The sequence below is a fragment of the Lepus europaeus genome, chromosome 18 (assembly GCF_033115175.1).
Source record: "Lepus europaeus isolate LE1 chromosome 18, mLepTim1.pri, whole genome shotgun sequence".
NCBI lineage: Eukaryota > Metazoa > Chordata > Mammalia > Lagomorpha > Leporidae > Lepus > Lepus europaeus.
Genome location: NC_084844.1, coordinates 17,188,736 through 17,211,096, shown reverse-complemented (window position 1 = coordinate 17,211,096; position 22,361 = coordinate 17,188,736). Strand labels below are relative to the sequence as shown.

Genomic DNA, 22,361 nt, shown 5'->3' with positions numbered 1-22,361 from the left:
TCAGAGGTGGAGGTGGGCATCTACAACTGGTAGATCAAGAAAGGAATAAAGCAGGGACCAAATGTTGTGGTCTCTCAGATGGAAGAATAAAGTCTACAAGCTGTTTCCTTCCCAGACAGCAAATAGCCTACCCTGAAACAGACTATTAAGTGAGCTATGAGAGGCCAGAGGCAAACAGTGGGATGACAAACATGCTGCCATGGCAACGATACAGCTGAAAACCCCTAGGAGGCTACACTCACACCCATACCACTAAGTATGGCTGGCTCACAGGGAAGGGGTTAGTGAAGGAAGAGCCTGTGCCCTACAACTCATCTATCCTCTGTTCCTGGAGGTGACAGACAATTTACTCATCATCCCAGCACTCTCAGAGAATACTAAAAACCAGCAATTCCTGGGCCAGGATTTCCGCTACTGGCATTTTTTATTACAAGTGATCACACTGCCTTTTTCACTTCAATTTCCTTCTTTATCCAATGAAATCAGACGGCCACTGATCTCACAGAAGCCAAAATGGTTGAAAGGACTCATACCAACCTTGCCTGAGTTCCAGCCCAGAGGCTCTGCCACTGGCACATCTCTGCTGAAACTTTACGTCCCGCTAAAGGACACCTCAAGAGAGATTCTTCCCTGTATCCTAGTCAACAAAGAATGTAAAGCTTCTGGCAGAAACAGGTATGTGTTTTCCATAAATTTTCTAGGCCTGCTCTTAGTGCCTCCAAGTAAAAGACTGCGAGGAGCCGGCCGTGAAGACTGTCTGATAGGCGCTGTCTCTCACCCGACACCCAGACCCCTGAAATTCTGTAGCTCCTCATTTGGTTAAATTACTCTCTTCTGTTTACAGCAAGAGGTAAAGGGCAGGTCATGAGAATGGAAAGTGCTTCCCAAACCTGGCTGTACATCAGAAGAAAATAAGCACTTAAAGAAAGGAAACAAAGAACAGCCGTGGAACTTCCTCTTCTCTCTGACTTCTGTGGTATTTTCCCCATGTCACTAAGGCAACTCTGATGCAGCGGTCCACTTCTGTGAAGTATCCCATGACCCCCAACCCATTGCGTCTTCAGTGTGCTCTAGCTTCTCTACTCCATTCCAATTACGTGGCCTCTCACACTTATATTATTAAATAAATCCAAATTCTTTTTTTGGGTAAATAAATCTAAATTCCTTGAAAAACTCTGGCAGTACAAACCTTAAGGGTAAGCACAATGCTGTACACAGAATTTATACTCAAGAAATAATAAGCAAATACAAATTTAAAATGATCCAGGCCTGAGCTGACCTTCTCCAGACCCAGAAGGACTTGCAGGTGAGACAAATACTAAGTCCTGGATCTCAGAATTCAGATTTTTAAAATCAGAATCAGACCATCATTTATATCCTCCACCTATTGTGAAGCTCCTCGCTGGTAGGTAACTGGGAGTTGGAGGGACACCGCACACCTGTGCAGCTGACCTTGGTGTGTAGAGAAGTGCAGAAGGGGAAGGAGTTCAGGTCTCATTTGTAAGAACAAAAAAAGAGAACCATGTCCATTCCTACCTGCTTGCTGGAGCCTGGTGAGTACATTTTGTGAGCTCAGAAGTTTCATCTATACTCTGAACAGCCTCATAAAGTGCCTGTGCAATGCCCCAAACCAGCCTCAGAGAGTGGGGTACAGTGGTAAGGGAGTTGGCTCTGCAAATCAGACTGCCTGGTTTGAATCACAATTAAAACCCTCACAAACTGCCTCATCCTATGCCATTTACTTACCCTTAGAAAGCCTTAGTTTTTATGCCCACAAATGGGAATTTCTAATGTTACCTATATCTCAAAGGACACTACAAGACGAGATGGGGTAATACACATACAGCACCTATCAAGGGCACACAGTAAGTCCAACCAATACTGTCAGTTCTAGTCTAATTATTATAGCAAAGGATCCTCAGTGGGTACAAAGCACCTACGGGTATAAGTGCTCAAGAGGGCACACCTGGAGGGATCATAACACCAGAGTAACATCAATGGGGTTGTGCCCAGAATGGCTGAACGAATGCCCCTGCGGATGGAGTGGGAAGTGTTCCCCAAATGGCCTGCCACTCTGAGTCACTGCAGGTAGGCACTGCCACGGTGAATCTGCTGGACTGGAATTCTCTGCACAGATAAAAACACATGGACTCTGCATTCCCCTTTCCCTTCTAGCACCCTAACACCCTGTGCTTATTCTCAGTATTACACTAAGACTCACCAGTAGAGTACGAACAAGGAAATCAAATGTCTCCAATGCCTGTTAAGTATCTATCTCTCCTCTATTCCTTCCTCTTTGGTCACTTCTTAGGCCAACAGGGTTAGGGCTATGGTATTGAGTTCTGTGTGAAACTTAAGTCTTCTTGGAATAGCCACAGACCACCATCACATTGAAAGTATGCCTAGCTATGTCAAACCTTCCATGGATGATTCCACACAGCCATCGCTACAATGAAAAACAACTTCACAGAATGTCAGGTACCATACCACTCTTGATGAAAAAATGCTGCCTAGTTCCCACACACATTCTACCTCCTGACACTGTCCTCCAGTGCACTGAGTGAGCTGTAACCTTGCGAGGGGACATGTGACCCACGACACAGAGGTACTTACAGATGTGCTGGCTGTAACCTGTGCACTGGAGCTGGTGGGTGCAGAGGAGTCTGACGAGGTGGAGAGCTGGCGCACCAAGGGACTGTGTGGTTGATGGTGGGCAGCGGCCAGGTAGCTGGAACTGCTCATGTCTGTGTGATGCTTCAGCACTGCAGAAGTCAACAGAAAAGGGACGAATACATGGCTATCTTAACCAGCTCTACTGCTAGTAAAAGCTAGGAATGCCAGCAATATACATTAAAGGCAAAAATCATAGCATTTGGCCTAGAGAATAAAAAGGTGAAGCAAAATCATTGATGGGAGGTAAGGGCCGGGCAGGTGTTGCTAAAGCTGTAAGAAGTGACCTGCATTTAGGAGCAGTAGTGTCCCACTACTCTGCCTTCCCAGAAGGTGAAGGACAAAGCTGGGAACAATACAGAGAAGCTTGGGCTTGCCCAAAAAAGCCCTGAGCAGGTGCAAATGCAGGTAGGTAGCGGTGCCGGGCCTGGCCCTACCTTCACTTCTCTCAGATGAATGGTCTCGCAATCTCATTTTGCTGTGGTTTGGGTCATGCACGGGTGGCGGTGCGTTGAGCAAGCGTTCTGCTTTTGGTGCAGTCACTCGCTCCACCACGGGCACGGCCCCCATATCGTCTAAGTGCTGCCTGTGGGTCCTGTCAGGCCGGCTTTGGTGATGGGACAGCTCTGAAGAGGGGAACAGAAAAAGAGCTGTGAAATACCTCCTCTCAAATATTTTCTTACACCCATGGCAGCAGGATAGTCCTTTGGGACCAAAGCTTCTACTAAATTACACAATGGCTAGGACAGACACAAGAAGCCCACAAGCCGAGAGACATGACAGCAGCCCATAGAAGACAGCCTGCCATTAGGTGGAGGAATGCCATGCCACTGCTGGTTGTTCACTGAACACTTTGGTCTTGCTCCAAGAATCATGGTGTCTGGAACAGTTTCCAAAGTCCACCTGAGAGCAACCACAGCCAGCAAAAGTAGTAGACTGTGAGCTGAATTTACATTAGTCAACTGGCTTGTTCAACCCCAATGCACCAGTACAGCAAATCAGTAGTATGGGAATATAAAAAGAATGAAAAATTCCTGGGACTCCAGAGGACTTCCTGGTTCCCTAAAACTTACTGGCAGTTGTCAGGAAGGAGTTGACCAACTTGTGCCTGTCTTTGCGAGTTGGATCTGGCAGACTGCCTGGCACGGGTGCCCTGTGCTTAAGTGAAAACTTTTTGGGAGGTTTGATTTTGTCAAAAGGCTTGTTCTGCCACTGAGATTTCAGCATGCTCTGGAAGTGCAGGCTCGTGGGAACATCTGCAAGAAACACAAAGCATGAGTGTTAGTCCCAGCATGGCCTCAGGCTCCTCTGCTCCCACAGCTGTATTCACCGCCGCTCCAGCTCGCTAGTGGTCAGGGCTGACATCCTCTCCCCGCTTTCATTTGCCCAGTGATGTCACATGGAAGATGACTTTGTGAACTCTAAGGAAGGTCATTTTTCTTTTCTTAGTTCCAAGGGGGTAGGGGGGACCCAAAACATCTTTTGTTAAACGGAGTTTTTTATTTCATGTATTCTTCTAAGTTTGTTGACTTCACTGGTTTGAAAGATTGAAAATATCCTTTTCTATTCTTCTATAGACCTTGGAACATTTTAAACCTACTTCTTTTTTTTTTTTTTTTTAAACAGGCAGAGTGGATAGTGAGAGAGAGACAGAGAGAAAGGTCTTCCTTTTCCGTTGGTCCACCCTCCAATGGCCGCTGCGGCCGGCACACTGCGCTAATCTGAAGGCAGGAACCAGGTGCTTCCCCTGGTCTCCCATGCAGGCACAGGGCCCAAGCACTTGGGCCATCCTCCACTGCACTCCCGGACCACAGCAGAGAGCTGGCCTGGAAGAGGAGCAACCGGGACAGAATCCGGCGCCCCGACTGGGACTAGAACCCGGGGTGCTGGCACCGCAGGCGGAGGATTAGCCTAAAGAGCCGCGGCGCCGGCCTAAACCTACTTTCTAACAATATAAAGTTAATCTGGATCTCTTCATTTAACAAAGATTTATTGAGTGTCTAGAACATTACCAGGCACTGTACTGAACACTAAGTTCTTCCTCCATTCCCTACCCACCCCATCACAGGCTATTCTCCTTGCTTTCCCAGCCCCACCATCTTCCACTTGGAGATTATGTAGGTTTTTTAGTTGACCAGATCAGTTAAAAAATCTTTTAGACTTAATTACTTTTTGCACTTTTTTTTTTCCTTAAAGATTTATTTGAAAGGCAGTTACAGAGACAGAGAAAGAGATCTGTCTTTTGCCCCAAAAAGCCCTGAGCAGGTGCAAATGCAGGTAGGTAGCGGTGCCGGGCCTGGCCCTACCTTCACTTCTCTCAGATGAATGGTCTCACAATCTCATTTTGCTGTGGTTTGGGTCATGCACGGGTGGCGGTGCGTTGAGCAAGCGTTCTGCTTTTGGTGCAGTCACTCGCTCCACCACGGGCACGGCCCCCATATCGTCTAAGTGCTGCCTGTGGGTCCTATCAGGCCGGCTTTGGTGAGGGTCCACTCCCAAAAACGGCCACAAATGGCTAGGGCTGGACCAGATCAAAGCCAGGAGCTAAGGGTTTCTTCAAGTTTCCCACATGGGTGCAGGGGCCCAAGCACATGAACCATCTCCATAAGCAGACAGTGGGACTGGAAGTAGAGCAGTCGGGACACAAACTGGCACCCATATGGTATGCTGATGTCACAGGCAGCAGCTTGAACAGCCCTGCCACAATGCCAGGCCTTGCACACCATTTCTTATATTATTTTTCCAAGACTATGAACTTGAATAATTTTTTCAGAAAAGGAACTTCTCGATTTAAAACTGTTTTCCTCACAAACTTTTATTTTCATTGTCTTCTAATATCCAGCACTGTTTAAAAAAGGGAATCTAATTCTAGCTGGTCTGATTTTTGCCTTTTAAACTTTTGCCAAAAACAGAAACAAACAAACAAACAAACAAACAAAAACAAAACAAAACAGAAAAACTAAACCAAAACAAAAAACCCACCATCACCACCACCACAAAACCAAAAACACTTGAGGTGTTGCATGGACTCTGCAGATTAATGCAGGAAGACCTGACGTCAATACTCCTTCAATTAATGAATGTGCTCTTTCCATTTACTCCACTGTGTGTGGTAGTTTTCAAGATTTTTTTTGATGCTATTATAAAAAGTAATATTTAAAAAAATTTACTAATAGAAATATTAAAATGAGTTTTAAAAATATTAAAATGAATTTTAATACAAAAATCGTGTATCCTGTTATCTTAAAACTTTTTATAGCTTTTATGTTGGTTGATTTCCACAGAATATTTTGTGCCTATATACATGTCATCTGCACAAGAGATTGTGTTACATCTTTCTAATCTGGATGACTTTTATTTTTATTCCTTGACTATCAGGCTGGCTAGGAACTCTAGCAATGATGTCTGACTTTTAAGATTTTTCTGTATTTTCAATATTCTGATATTTTGCTACCATAGATATATGTGTGAATTGTTTTTAGGGTTCTACAAAGCTTTCCAGCTCATTTTAGAGTAAAGGCCAGCACATTCACTTCAGCTCCCAGTTCTCTTAGGAGTCAGTAAAGCACCTGGGGCCCCCTCCCAAGTCCTACCCTGAGTGTACATCACTGCTTCAGCATGGAGTGAAACTCCAAACATTACCACCTGATGCAAGAAGGCACTGGTTGGGGTGGGGGAAGCAACAGCAAGGGAAAGAAAATTCAACCTAGCAATTTCAGCATGCATCCAAATTTATCAAGACAAATGCTTGGGGCTAGCACCTGTGGCAACAACATCCCATACAGGCGCCAGTTCAAATCCCAGATGCTCCACTTTCAATCCAGCTCCTTGCTAATGGCCTGGGAGAGCAGCAGAAAATGGCCCACCCAAGTGCTTGGGCCTCTGCACTTGGGGACCTGGAAGAAGCTCCTGGCTTCGGACGGGCCCAGCTCTGGCCATTGTAGCCATTTGGGGAATGAATGAGAGGGTGGAGGATCTCTAACTCTGCCCTTCAAACAAACAAATAAACAAACAAATGCATTTTCTTTCTTTCTTTCTTTCTTTTTTTTTTTTTAAAGACAAATGCTCAGGGTCCTATTCCTACTCTGTGTGTACTTTTTATTCTGGGCAAAGAACTTCCTTTAAACAGCTTCTATGTCACAGCAATTCACTTTACATGCACTTTGTACTGCTCTTTTTTCCAGTTATCCTATCAGTTTTCCATCTTTCAAAATTCATTGCAGGGGCCAGTATTGTAGCTCAGTGGGTTAAGCTGCCACTTGATGCTAGCATCCCGTAGACGTGTTGGCTGGAGTCCTGCCAGCTTTGCTTCTGATCCAGCTTCCTTCTGATGTGTCTGGGGAGGCAGCAGATGATGGCCCAAGAAGTTGGGCCCCTACTCCTCATGTGGGAGACCCAGATGGAGTTCCTGGCTCCTGGCTTTGACCTCTTTTGCCCATTTAGGAAGTGAACCAGCAGATAAGAGTCTCTCTCTCAATATCTGTTTCTCCCCTTTCCTTTTGTTACTTTGCCTTTCCAATAAATCTATCTTTAAAAAAAAAACATTGCAAATTCTAGTCATTGACAGCATGTCATATTCTTTTCCAAAAGTATTGCATACTTATTCTATCTAAATTCTATTTTCTAAATGTTTAGGGGGTTTGGAGAGAGAAATAAATTAACTTCACCAAACTCATTATTATGTGGCAGGCACTGCATGAATTCATCATGCCTGTATCAATTAACCTTCACAATAATTCAATGAGATAAACATTGGTAATGCTTAAAGACAGGAAACGGGACAGCACTGTGGCGCAGTAGGTTAATCCTCCACCTGCAGTGCCGGCATCCCATATGGGTGCTAGTTCTAGCCCCGGCTGCTCCACTTCTAATCCAGCTCTCTGCTGTGGCCTGGGAAAGCAGTAGAAGATGACCCAAGCACTTGGGACCCTGCACCCACGTAGGAGACCCAGAAGAAGCTCCTGGCTTCAGATCGGCCCAGCTCCGGCTGTTGTGGCCAACTGGAGAGTGAACCAGTGGATGGAAGACCTTTCTCTCTCCCTCTTCCTCTCAAATAAATAAATAAAATCTTTAAAAAAAAAAAATTGGGTTATCATCTCCTGCAGGAACCTGGAACTGAAGCACAGAGTAGTTGAGATCCCATCTGGCTCTCTGATATACAATGCAGGTATTCCAGGCAGTCGTGGCTGAACCTGCTGTACCATGACACCTACCCCTGACAGAAAGTGTTAGCCACTCTTTCCTACAACACAGGCAATGGCTTTCATGACACTCTGAAGAACAAGTTGAAAACCCAGGGCCTTCTCAGGACTGAAACGAACATATTCCCAAGTGAATAAAATAGATAACATTCTCGGGGATTTTTCCCAAGCAACCCCAGTTGCACAAGCCTCTCTGAGAGTAGGCTATTGTACTTTAAGGCAATGAAACAAATTAGGAAAACTAAAGTTTTAATTACAAACATTTGTGACATGTATAGATAGTGAGACACAGTTTCCAAGGACAGTGTTCACTATCTTTTGAAATTCCTATAATCAGTCTTTCTTTTCCATTCATTAAAAAGCAAATTCCCTGAGGAATAGGCATTTATCCTGATGTTTAAGATGCCAGTTAAGAAACCCACAGTCCTACATCGCAGTCCCTGAGTTTAACACTTGGTTCTGGTTCCAGACTTCAATGGTGGGTTCCTGCTATACACGTGGGAGACATGGACTGCAATCCCAGTTCTTGGCCCCGGGCCCAGCCCTGGCTATTTTGTGCATTTGGGGAGTAAACCCACAGATGGGAGCTCTTTCTTTCTGCCTCTCAAACAGAACAAACAGATGAGCAAATTCACTTATTCCAACTTCTAAAATAGGTATGTCGAACAAAACAGAATTCCTCATCAATCAACAATCAAAAAGACAGTTTAGTGGTACTGGTGGTAAAAAAAATTCTTTGCTCTAATTCAAAGGGGATGGAAAAGGTGTGCAGAAAATGAAGCTAGGTTTAAAAATAAAAAGGTAGGAGACACGACAAATCTGGATACGATGAAAACAGCAATGAATGAGAAATATGCAGGTCTCACTTCAGGTCCTAGTCCCATCACTGAAAAGAAGGGGACAAGAACAAATCATGTAGGAGATTTCAGTTTCTTTGTTATCTAAAATGAGAGGGCCGGCACCGCGGCTCACTAGGCTAATCCTCTGCCCGGTTGCTCTTCTTCCAGTCCAGCTCTCTACTGTGGCCCGGGAAGGCAGTGGAGGATAGCCCAAGTGCTTGGGCCCTGTGCCTGCATGGGAGACCAGGGGAAGCACCTGGTTCCTGGCTTCAGATCGGCGCAGCGCACCACATGGCAGCCACAGCGGCCACTTGGGGGGGGGGGTGGTGAACCAACAGAAAAGGAAGACCTTTCTCTCTGTCTCTCTCTAACTCTGCCTGTCAAAAATAAATAAATAAGGCTGGCGCCGCAGCTCAGTAGGCTAATCCTTAGCCTTGCGGTGCCAGCATACCGGGTTCTAGTCCCGGTCAGGGAACCAATCCTGTCCCGGTTACCCCTCTTCCAGGCCAGCTCTCTGCTGTGGCCAGGGAGTGCAGTGGAGGATGGCCCAAGTTCTTGGGCCCTGCACCCCATGGGAGACCAGGAGAAGCACCTGGCTCCTGCCATCGGAACAGCGCGGTGCGCTGGCCGCAGCATGCCTACCACGGTGGCCATTGGAGGGTGAACCAACGGCAAAAAGGAAGACCTTTCTCTCTGTCTCCCTCTACTGTCCACTCTGCCTGTAAAAAAAAAAAAAAAAAAAAAAGATTAAAAAAAAAAAGACAATAAATAAATAAATAAAATGAGACAGCAGGGTGGGAGCTAGTTGCACACTAGCACACATGCTTTAACTTCCCCTGCACTGTCTGCTACAGAGTGTTTCCTCTTGTCCCCAAGATCACAGATTCTTCTCAAAGAGTCACTCTAAATAGCTACCACCCATTGATCAGAGTAGGCACAAGGGAGAACAGGACATCTACTTCTTATTGCTAGACTAGAGACGACCGCTTCAATCCTGACATGCTGGACGAATGACTCAGTGGAAACTCCCCCCACTTAAATGGAAGTTGGCACAATTGTAGAATACTTCCCAAGGAATACCACCTTTTGTCCTACAGTTGAGAAGTTCAGCAGAATCGACAGTAACTTCCCCTATAAACTTGCTGAATAAGCATTGAGGGACAATACTCTGTTTAAGGGACTCAGGCTGCAAGAAGTCTGTTTTTTTAAACTGCTTCCATTTAAGAATGAACAGGAACCCGTTCACATTCCCTAGTCAGTGAACAAAAATGTTCTCCCAGGTACTGCTGGCATCCATTCACACTCTTAACAGTAATAACACCTGGGATATGTAGAGAATTAGAAATCTGAAACAGATTGCACATAGGATCTCAAAGTAAACAAAGGGACATAAAATGGAAGTACACAGAACAGCGATCCATTTCTAAATTCCATACTCACATATTCACTGGGATATAACTGTTATTACCAGAGAAGAGAGTACAGTTCCTTATGAAGCAGATAATAGGACTATTAAACTGATTACTATATATGTTCTCTTAAGTCACTATTTCTTCAAACAAAATAAAAGGTGAATGAGAAAACCCTGACTTCAGGCCCACCACCTTCTCACATTCCATGATTCACCTGGCTGTTTGCCCACTGCTGTCTACCATTTTCTTAAGCACACTTTTTTGGGGTGTTTGTACTACTCACTTCCTCCTCCTGCAGGGAAATTGTCGCCTCATATGTACTGTGGCAGGCTCCCTTCAAAACAGCACAGATATTCACAGCCAGCAGGTGGCGTGCTTATTAAGCTATTTATACAAACTTAAAGTTGACATTCTTCTCAGAGATACACATCCTCTGCACTTCTGACTAGGGATCAACTTAACTGATTATGTGAACGATAAGGAAGCAAAGCCCTTCATGCTGGAATCTGAAGATTACATCCTAATCCCTCCACCTTCCACAGCCAGGCACAAAACTGTCGATAATTACACACTTAACTGAATTTCTATCCCCTCTAGGCACACTTAATGGGAGTGGTTGGTGCAGACAAGGTGGCAGAAGAGGAGCAGTTGGTTGTGATTCTAACTACACTAACTGCTTAGGAGCCACCAGTAAAACTCTACTTAAAAGATGTGTTTGGGCCACAGAACAGCTAAGTACCACATTCAAACACTTTTCAATGTAGAGGATGGGCCCTTCCAGATACCCAATAAATGAAGATATTAGTAATTCAACAGAACCATTTTTATATCAGAGTTTGGTAATAACTACTTATAGGCTGTGTTCTCAGTATTGTACAAAACAGAATTATCCCAGTAAGTACAACATTAAACAGGGTAATCAAGACAACCTACAGAAGTATAATCTAGTAGTTCACAAATCCAGTAGTTCACAGAGATCTGCCTCAGATGGTAAAAATATATGCATTCTCATTTAGTCTCATGAGAATTTAATCATCGACTTTCTAGTCTAAGCCTTAAAGCCATTAGGAGGGGTATGAGTACGTCTGACAGTAATAATGGTATTTAGGGGAAAGAAAATGAAAACTGGATGGTGTTGTGGCACAGTGGGTTAAGTCACCACCTGCAATGCCAGCATCCCATATCAGAGCATCGGTCGAGTACTGGATGCTGCTTATGATCCAACTCCCTACTAATGTGCCTGAGAAGGCAGTGGAAGATGGTCCAAGTGCTTGGACTCTTGCTACCCAAATGGGACGGAGACCTGGATGGAATTCTGGGCTCCTGGCTTCATCCTGGCCTAGCCCTGAGTGTTTGTGATCATTTGGAGAGTGAACCAGCAAATGAAAGATTTCTCTCTCTCCCTCTCAATCTGTTACTAAGACTTACGAAAGTCTTAATAAGAAAAAAAAAAAAAAAAAGGATAAAGATTAGAGAAAGGGATGCTCCCTCTCTCCTTCCTTTCACCCTCACTTCTAACAATGGTTGCTTGGCATTGGGACGACAAGAGTAGGTGTAAAGTATGCAAAGGAGAAGAGTACCCGTCAGATTTCCTATCATGATGCACTCGGCAGGACAGAAGTGTTCAAGGGGAATAAAGAAGTTCTTCCTGGCAGAGATGTTGAGTGACAGAACAGGAAATGTCAGGCAGATGGCCTAGGTGCATCTAACTGGGTACTGAGAAAGACTGCCAAAAACTGTACAGGGTGATGTTGCTGATAAATGATCATACTGCTAGTGGGGTGACAGCCAATGAGAACAAGGATAGGGTTCAGGCACTTTTCTTGAAATATGAAGTCATTCAATTCATTATAATCCTGAAAGTAATCAAAGAAATGTTCCCAAGTCTTCTTGGTGGCTCTGCCTGTAGCCAGACACTTGAAATGAGTTGAAAACTCACTTCTCTTAATAACCTGTCTGGAAAGCAACATGGAACACATTGAAACGAATGATATACATCAGATGACCTGGATTTGAATTTTTAAACTATTCAAACTCATTAGTCATTTAGCCTCAGATAAGCCAAGACTTTGCAACCTCAAGACCCTGCAAGATTCCTGACTAGCTTGCTATCCTTGTACTCCAAGTTCTCTGCTCTTGCCAGAAATCACATGGCAACAGGAATACCACAGCACCTCTTTCTCATAAAGGGTGTTTGGCTACAAGATTTAAGTGACCCAGAAATAACTCAATCACTTGAAGAACAGTCAGCTAATGTTTGATCAATTGTCAATTAAAAAGGGGATTTTCAGGGCTGGAGTTGTGGCATAGTAGGTTATGCTGCTGCCTGCAACACCAGCATCCAAAATGCACACCTGTTGAGTTGTGGCTGCTCCACTTCTGATCCAGTTCCCTGCTATGACCTATGGAAAGCAGCAGAATATGGCCCAAATACTTGAGTCCCTGCAACCCATGTGGGAGACTCAGAAGAAGCTCCTGGCTCCTGGCTTCAGACAGGCCCAGCTCTGGCCGTTGCAGCCATCTGGGGAATGAAACAGCCAGGAGCCAGGTGCTTCTCCTGGTCTCCCATGGGGTGCAGGGCCCAAGCACTTGGGCCATCCTCCACTGCCTTCCCAGGCCACAGCAGAGAGCTGGACTGGAAGAGGAGTAACCGGGATAGAATCCCGGCGCCCTGACCGGGACTAGAACCCGGTGTGCCAGCGCTGTAGGCGGAGTATTAGCCTACCGAGCTGCAGCACTGGCCAAAAATACTTTTTAATTGACACATAATACTTGTGAATCAGCATAGTATTCTAGAAAATGCCATTGCAACTATATATATATATATATATATAAAAATTTATGATTTTTTAAAATTACATTTCAAATAGGGGAACATGATCGAAAACATTTTGAAACTACTGCCCTAGATAGGCTACAGGAAGTCAGAGATTCCATCATCTGGAATGATTTTAGTGATTTTTCACATAATCTCATGACCTGCCTCCATTCTTCAAAAATTAAGAATTTCTTCTGGAATCACTATGGTATTTTATTTCATGGTTATGGTTTATTTTATGGCTGTTTATGTACTGACTTTCCATTATTTAATCTCTTGAGGATAAATAATCACTCTAACTATAATAATTTCTTGAAAACAGACTGTACACCTTTTTGAAAAAAACTAAAATAGGAGCCATCGAAATAAGAATTAATTGATAATTAGGACTTAACTGATGTAGTGTGAGAAAAAAAATCTATGAATAAGATGTGAACTTCTTTTTATATTTTCTTAAGATTTATTTTTATTTACTTAAAAGGCAGAGTTAGAGAGAGGGGGAGAGAGAGATCTTCCAAACAAAGGTGTCATTATTAGCTACTAGGCCAAGCACTTGCTCTCATAACTTCAATTAGGAATACTCTTAGCAATTATTATACGATGGGCAAAGCACATAATCTTGCCATAAACTGAAGTTTACATAAAATACAGTAGCTCCATTTTCATTTTTCCTTTAAATTGTTGGGTTTTTTTTAAAGGATTTATTTATTTGAAAGTCAGAGTTACAGAGAGGGAGAGACAGGGAAAGACCTTCCATCTGCTGGTTCACTCCCTAAGTGGCTACAATGGCTGAGGCTAGGCCAGGATGAAGCCAGGAGGCTGGAGGGGTGGCAGGGGCTCAAGCACTTGGACCATCTTCTGCTGCTTTTCCCAGGCCAATGGCAGGAAGCGAGATCAGAGGTGGAGCAGCTGGACACAAACTAGCGCCCATATGGGATGCTAGCACTGTGTATGACACATCCCTGGCCCTCCCCCTACCCACATTAAAAATTTTTTTTTTCTTGGGTGGGGAGGTCAGTTAGAGAGAGAAAGGAAGAGAGGGAGAGGGAGCAGAAAAGGGAGAGGGATTACCCAGGGCTGGGACGGATCAAAGCCAGGAGCTTCATCCTGATCTCCCAAGAGGGTGCAAGGACCCAGACACCTGGACTATCCTCCACTGCCTTCCCAGGTGCATTTGCAGGGAGCTGGATCAGAAGTGGAATAGCCAAGACTCAAGCCAGCATGTTGGCATTGCAGGTAGCAGCTTAACCACTTATGCCACAATGCCCACTGTCCACACCCACCAAATTTTTAAAAAAGTCTAAATCCCAGAGAATGTTTATTCAGGAGATTTATGAACTCTTAGAAATGGCCCTTTTGTTCAATGTCCTTGGCATCCACCATTTTTTATTTTGGGGTATGACTCCATACAATGAGATTTATTATGGTTTGAAGGAGTGTCCTTTTCTTCTCAAGTGGAAGGTACTTGACAAAAGAGAGGTGGGAAGAGTTGGTTTTGTGGTACAACAGTGCTAGTGTCACCAGCACCTCACGTTGGAGTCTAGTTCCAATTCTGGCTGCTCTGCTTCTGATCCAGCTCCTTGCTAATGTGCTTGAATAAGCAGAAGATGCCCAAGTACTTAAGCCCTGCTACCCATGTGGGAGACCCAGATGAAGTTCCTGGCTCTTGGTTTCGAGCTAACTCTGGCTGTAGCTGTCATTTTGGGGGAGGGAACTAGTAGATGGAAGATCTCTGTCTCTCTCTTTGCCACTCTGCCCTTCAAATAAATAAACAAACAAATTATGTGTTTTCTTCTTCTTTTTTTGTTTGAGAGGCAGGAAAGGCAAGGTGGGAAAGGAGGACTAGCAGAAACAGAGACTTAATGGGCAGGTAACCTCTAGAAAAACATTACACGCTAACTCTGAGGATCCATGCTTATGTATACCCTGAAAAGCCATCATATAACCACACACACACCTCAACAGAACATTCTCCCAGAACAGGGCTGCCCATTCTGTTTAGTATCATGGTACAGATGATACATTGCAAAAGGTATACATGGGGGCCAGTGTTGTGGTGCAATGGTTAAGCTGCCACCTGTAATGCTGGCATCCTATATGGGTGCCAGTTTGAGACCTGGCTGCTCCACTGCCAATCCAGCTCCCTGCTAATACACCTGGGAAAGCAGTGCAAGACGGCCTAATTCCTTGGGCCCTCGAACCCATATGAGCAACCTGGAAGACATTCCTGGCTCCTGGCTTCAGTCTGGCCAGCCTGTGCTGTTGTGGCCATTTGGAGAGTGAACCAGTAAATGGGAGATTTGTTTTCTCTTTCTCCTTCTCGCTTTCCAACTCTTTCAGAAAACAAATAAATCTTAAAACAAAAAACAAAAAAACACCAAAGATATACATGGATCAGGTTTTCTACAGCTGGAGGCACAGACCCTAGGCCCCTTCTGATCACCCGAAGTGAGAGGGAAATCTGAACAAGCTGCACTCTTTCAGGGGCACATTCTGGTTTGGTGCATCTGTTGCACTCTTTGCGAAATTCTAAGAGAAGCGTTTGCTGACAGAAAGTGTGACCTTCAGAGTATTTGAACTGTACCAGGACAATGGTTGATTTCTTGTACCTGGAACTCTCTTAAATCTCATTTATTGGACTTCATATTCTATTATCTTTCTTACCATCTGGAAATGCTAGAACAGGGTGAACACAAGAGTCCAACTGGGAAAGACGTTCCAACAGAGGGGCTTCATAGTGGATCTCAGGAGGCATGGTGTTGACACTGCCTGAACCACACAGTGCACAGAAGGGATTCACATCACAGCCAGAGCGGACTGTGCTGTTCCGGTGAACCTGTGAAAAGCAAAACAAATGATAATTCAGCATCGGATAAAAACCAGCTCCCCAGTCATTATCCTAAAGATTCAGAAAACCTTTTAAGATACCTATATGACACTGCTAACGAGGTTTCCATTTCTCTGGCACACTTTCTTTCTTTCTTTCTTTTTTTTTTTTTGACAGGAAGAATGGATAGTGAGAGAAAGACAGAGAGAAAGGTCTTCCTTTTTGCCGTTGGTTCACCCTCCAATGGCCGCTGCGGCCGGCGCATCTCGCTGATACGAAGCCAGGAGCCAGGCGCTTCTTCTGGTCTCCCATGCGGGTGCAGGGCCCAAGGACTTGGGCCATCCTCCACTGCACTCCTGGGCCATAGCAGAGAGCTGGCCTGGAAGAGGGGCAACCAGGATAGAATCCGGCGCCCCAAACGGGGCTAGAACCCGGTGTGCTGGCGCCGCAAGGTGGAGGATTAGCCTGTTAAGCCACGGTGCTGGCCTCTCTGGCACACTTTCAAAGTGAGCCGAAATAAACAGAACCCCCCCAATAATTTCCAATAACGAAATCTTTCCTTGAGGCCCTCAGAGCTTACCCAGGGTACAGTAACCATGTGTCAGTTTAAACACTATTAACTGCTTTGTTGAGAACACTTCACAAAAACAGTATGCTTTCACCACCTCAATGGTTTCCAACTGTCTGCTCAGGTGAGGAGTTGGCTCCCAACTGCCGGATGGACCCTACTTGCTCTTTTCAACAACCTGCACTCACTGGTAAGACTTCAATAACCAAGCATACTTCTCACCTTTTCTCACCTCCTCCAAAAATTCACAGGGCTTTCACACAAGGCAGAAAATTTCTTGGGAATACAAGTAACTCACTAACTATCCTTTAAATTAGCCTAAAATCACCAATACAAAAACTCACATGTAATTAATGAAAACAAAAAACAATGAACACAAATGGTAAGTGTACACAAAGTTTTTGTGTTAGATCCGAAAGAACAGAAATTCCTTCCAATCTTTGTAGCCAAAATAATCAATAACCACTCCAGCTCAGTTAAAAGTCTTCATCAGATTTAATGTTGTGGAACAAAAAAGGCTGAGGTCATGGTGAATACAGGACCCTTACATCCTAGTGTTAGGATGAGAGCAAGTTTGACATTTGCAAAAGCATGACTCAGTCATTTGGGCACCACAAAATCCGAAGGACTTGGAATGGCACTATAAGACAGTACCCCAGAAGCAAGCGTCTACCGTGAGGAAGACCAAGAGAGAACATCACGACTCGAACATCTGCTGGAGCTGCAGTTATTTCAAGCAGAGACAGCTCTCGAAAATGGCTTCCCTTTGTGGACTTGCCAGGAGAAAGATGAATACAAGAGCAACGCGGTCTCTTCTCAATATTCCCCAACTGCCTCCACCCAGCAGCCATCTAGATGGAGGCCAGGAAAGAAGGTCTTCTGAAGGTTAGATTGTGCAAACTGCACTTCAGAATTTTTAAAAAAGATTTATTTATTTATTTCAAAGTCAGAGTTACACACAGAGAAGGAGAGGCAGAGAGAAAGAGAGGTCTTCCATCTGCTGGATCACTCCCCATTTGGCTGCAATGGCTGGAGCTGTGCCAATCCAAAGCCAGGAGCTTCTTCTGGATCTCCCACACAGGTGCAGGTGCCCAAGAACTATCTTCTACTGCTTTCCCAGGCCATAGCAAAACTGGATTGGAAGTGGGGCAGCCAGGACTTGAACAGGAGCCCATACGGGATTCTGGCACTGGAGGTGGTGTCTTTACCCACTACACTACAGTGTCAGCCCTAATAATTCTTTTTTAAAAATTTTTATTTGGGGCCAGCACTGCGGGTTAAGCCACCACTATCTACAGTGCCCGCATTCCACATAGGCGCTGGTTTGAGTTCCGGCTGCTCCACTTTCAAACCAGTTCCCTCTAATGCACCTGGGAAAGCAGCGGAGGATGGCCCAAGTACTTTGACCTCTGCACCCAAGTGGGAGACCCAGAGGAAGCGCCTAGCTTTGACTTGGCCCAGCCCTGGCTATTGCAACCATTTGGGGAGTGAACTAGCAAATGGAAGACCTCTCTCTTTTTCTGTCTCTCCTCTTTCTAAATAAATAAATCTTAAAAAAAAACCGCCTGTTCCTGAAGTAAAAATTCTAACAACCTGCAATTTGCTGATGCTACTGAAAGGAAAAGATACTAACCACAAACACGACACTTCTGCAGAGACATCATCTCATAGTCTTTTGGGAAAAAAGTATTCTTTATGCCCTATTTGATCAGGGCTGGCTTTCTAGGGGGATAGCATTTGGAGGTAAAGAGATGGGAATATGATGACAGGGATGAAAACCACATTACCCAGTAGATGGATGGGAATGTTTAGGAAAATTGGTTAGAATATAAAAACTGTGCCAAAACTTTGAATATTAAAGACTAAAAAAAAAAGTAAAAAGTCAAAATAAGAAATCTTAGAAAGGAAACATTTTTTCTTCCTCATAAATTGACTCAGAAAATCACTTCCCACTTTGTGTGAAGAAGTATATTGACTGAAGTCAAGACCCAAGAGACTTTAGTGTAGAGTACTGGAGCTCTGCTTCATTCTAATGTCCACCTCATGAGCAGGTGGACAGGGACAGACTAATTACCTAGATAAGCTATAAGACCAGTGTAATGAAGAGAAAAGGGATGGATATTCTATATCTAGCACACATTTAAGACCTTTTCCAAAAAAGCACTAGTTACATGAAAAACTAGCTACCTATCCTATTTAGAAATGGAGCATTCTATTGCAGCTATATTTTAAGTCTCTATAAGCTACCCTAAGAGAAATATCCAAGATATTCAAGTTAAAACGAAATCTTAACATAGTAATGCTTTCTAAAGAAAGTATCTACAATTTACAGAGAAGACAGGCATACAAATAAAACACTGGTGTGATTATCATGGGGGTGGAGTGGTTACTGAGGGCTGTAATTTTTTACATTACATAGAGGCCTATAATGTTCTAATGTTGTATATGTTTGTATAACATCCAATCAGCAAACAGTATGCATGCCTAGAAAGGGGGAAAGTCTCAGACTAGTCTGTTTTTTTCAGTGAGGTCTTTGAAAATATTAAAGAACAGATAATTTCCAGTAATTAAAATGGTTGGGGGCCAGTGTCGTGGTGCAGCAAGTCAAGCCACTGCTTCCAACACAGGCATCCCATATCAAAGAGCCAGTTCAAGTCCTGGCTACTCTGTTTTCATCCAGCCTTTTGCTAATGCCCCTAGAAGGCAGCAGGGGACAGCCCAAATGCCTGGACCCCTGCCACTCATGTAGGAAACCAGGATGGAGTTCTGAGCTCATGGCTTTGGCCTGGCCCAGCCCTGACTATTGCAGGCAATTGGGGAATGAACCAGCAGATGGAAGATCGATCTCTCTTCTTCTGTCTTTCCCTCCCTGTTGCTCTTTCAAATAAATAAACAAAAGCTGAATCCTGATTTAAAAACATGACAAACACAGGATAGCTTCATGGTGCAGTGGGTTAAACTGCCGCTTATAATGCCTACATCCCATATTGGAGTCCCAATTGCTCCAATCCAGCTTCCTGCTAATGCATCTGGGAGGGAGCAGGTGATAGTTCAAGTACTTGGGCCCCTGCCATCCAAGTAGGAGAGCCAGATGGGAGTTCCTGGCCCCAGGCTTCAACATGGCCCAGCCTCAGTTGTTGTGGTATCTGAAGAGTGAACCAGCAGACAGCATATTCTCTTTGTGAGGCACTATACAGTGTTTACATGTGAGCTGTGGTTCCAGACTTCTGGCTTTGTTGCCTGACTCCATTACTAGCTGTGTAACCTCAGACAAGCTACTGCTGTCCGCACCTACAGAAACTGCAGAGTACCTGAGAAGGTTGTTTAGAAGATGAAATATTTAGTATCTTGGTTCACAACTCTGTTACTTCTACAAAGTCCTAAGAAATATTTTTATTTAAAGGGAGAATATGATGATAGAACATTTATCGTCAAATTTTAAATTCTAGGACCTTCAATAAAATTGTATGATGTCAAATTTACCCACCTGGTTAAAGTACTGATAATGCCAATTTCATGGAAATTGTGGGGAAAGTAAAATGATTTCATAAACTGTTAAATGTACTTAAATTAGTAAGTGGTATCACTCTGTAACAGTTGACATTTTGAGCCAGAAGATTCTTTTTTGGTGGTGGTAGGGTGCCCGCACTGCACACTGTCATTACCTAGCATCTTCTTTGGCCTCTAGTCATGGTATACAGACCACCTCATTCCTCTCTGTGGCAACCAAGAATGACTAGATATTACCTTATGCCTACTGTGAAGGCAAACTTGAGACTCACAGATTTCACATTACGGTAATCCCTCCTAGAAAAATTCAAAGCATAGGTTCTGCTATGCTTTGAATGTTTTGGGCCCCACATTCATACAGGAGTTTAACCCCCAAAATCTTATGAGAGAGTAGATACCTAATCCAGTTACAGTCATTACAGGTTGGGGTTTTGGAAATTGATTACACTGAATTAGAGCCTTAGGAAGGAAACCCTGTGACTAAACCCTTGTGGCTCTGGGAGGACATAGAGACACAAGTCACTGCGGGACTGTGCCATTATTGGAGGCTAAAACTGGGGTCTGCCTGACCCCTGACTACGAACTTCCAGAAATGTTCAGCCAAAATAAACCTCAGGTAAGGCTGCCTCAGGCACTTCATTAAAGAAGAGCTGACTAACAAGATTCTTGTTAAATATAAACGGAGAGAAGATTTCAAAGACAGCTATAGCCAAGGCAAGAAGACTCAAGAAGCCTAAACACAGGCCATGACCAGGCAAAAGTGAGACCATCTGAACAAGAAGAATGACTAAAATGGCTTGAAATGATCCAGAATATCTTTAAATCAAAGATTTTATAATCATACATGTCATTGATTTCCTTGTATAATGGCATGAAACTTATTTGGAAAACTGGTAAATAAAAGGAAATAAATAATACTCAAGCTCTTTGCTCAGTTTAAACAAATAACTAAAAACTTTATAGACATATTCTAGCTAATAAATAAAACAGAAACGATACAAGTAGCAAGTCATCACTCTTCAACTCTTAATGAAATGAGTCTAGGATGTGATCACCAATAGTAAATAACATAAAAAGTATGGCTACTTTTTTTTTTTTTTAAAAGATTTATTTTATTTATCTGAAAGAGTTACAAAATGAGGTAGAGACACAGAGAGAGGTCTTCCACCCACTAGTTCATTCCCCAGATGGCCACAATGGCCAGAGCTGTGCCGATCCAAAGTCAGGAGCCAGGAGCTTTTTCCAGGTCTCCCATGTGGGTGCAGTGGCTCAAGGGGTTTGGGCCATCTTCTACTGCTTTCCCAGGCCATAGCAGAGAGCTGGATCAGAAGAGGAACAGCCAGGACTAGAACCAGTGCCCATATGGGATGTCGGTGCTTCAGGCCAGGGCTTTAACCCACTGCACCACAGTGCTGGCCCCAAGTATGAATACTTTTTAAATAAAATCTGATTTTTACTTATTTGTAAGGCAGAGACAAGAGACACAGAAAGAGTTCTTCCATTCGTTGATTCACTTCCCAAATGTCTGCCAGCAGCTAGCGCTGGACCATGCCAAAACCTGGAACTCAATCCAGATCTCTCATATGAGTAGCAGGGACTCAAGGACTTGAGCCATTACCTGTTGCCTCCCTGCTATGCACCTGCAGGAAGCTGGATGGGAAGTGGAGCCAAGATGCAAAATCAGGCACTCCAATATGGCACATGACGTGGGTGCCTCACGCAGTCAATGCCTGACCCTATTATTGTTATCTTCTGATGCAAGTACACACGGCTGCTTTGTGTCTTTTTTTCAGCAACTCAAGCCTGGATCTGTTCAAGTCTCTACATATAACAAGTTTTCAGGGAGTGGAAAGGAGAGAGGACCACTGATTTTTTTTTTTTTTTTTTTAAATTTTTGACAGGCAGAGTGGACAGTGAGAGAGAGACAGAGAGAAAGGTCTTCCTTTTGCCGTTGGTTCACCCTCCAATGGCCGCCGTGGTAGGCGCGCTGCAGCCGGTGCACCACGCTGATCCGATGGCAGGAGCCAGGTGCCTCTCCTGGTCTCCCATGGGGTGCAGGGCCCAAGCACTTGGGCCATCCTCCACTGCACTCCCTGGCCACAGCAGAGAGCTGGCCTGGAAGAGGGGCAACCGGGACAGGATTGGTGCCTGACCGGGACTAGAACCTGGTGTGCCGGCGCCGCAAGGCGGAGGATTAGCCTAGTGAGCCGCGGCGCCGGCCAGGACCACTGATTTTTAAGATGTACTAGGGCTGGCAATATGACATAATAGGTTAAGCCTCTGCCTGTGGTGTCAGCATCCCATATGGGCTGCTCCACCTCTGATCCAGTTCCCTGTTAATGGCCTGGGAAAGCAGTAGAAGATGGCCCAAGTACTTGGGCTGCTGTATCCATGTGGGAGACTGGACGAAGTTTCCGGCTCCTTATCAGACCAGCTCTGGCCATTGCAGCCATCTGGGGAGTGAACCAGTGGATCAAAGATCTTTCTGTCTCTCCATCTGTAATTCTGCCTCTCAA

The 22,361-nt window shown here is 44.4% G+C and overlaps 1 protein-coding gene across 3 annotated transcripts in view; it reads right to left on the bottom strand.

The window, feature by feature from the left end:
* The window catches only part of KANSL1 (KAT8 regulatory NSL complex subunit 1), a 191,976-nt gene that overhangs the window by 5,186 nt on the left and 164,429 nt on the right, over nt 1–22,361 (bottom strand). For 2 of the 3 annotated variants that reach the window (XM_062215680.1, XM_062215679.1), the window contains 4 exons: nt 15,605–15,776; nt 3,744–3,926; nt 3,108–3,296; nt 2,614–2,762 (listed from right to left, as the gene is read on the bottom strand). In XM_062215680.1, the coding sequence (XP_062071664.1) occupies nt 2,614–2,762; nt 3,108–3,296; nt 3,744–3,926; nt 15,605–15,776 (693 nt within the window). The remainder of the gene's footprint in view (nt 1–2,613; nt 2,763–3,107; nt 3,297–3,743; nt 3,927–15,604; nt 15,777–22,361) is intronic. The other variant, XM_062215681.1, reaches the window with a different exon arrangement.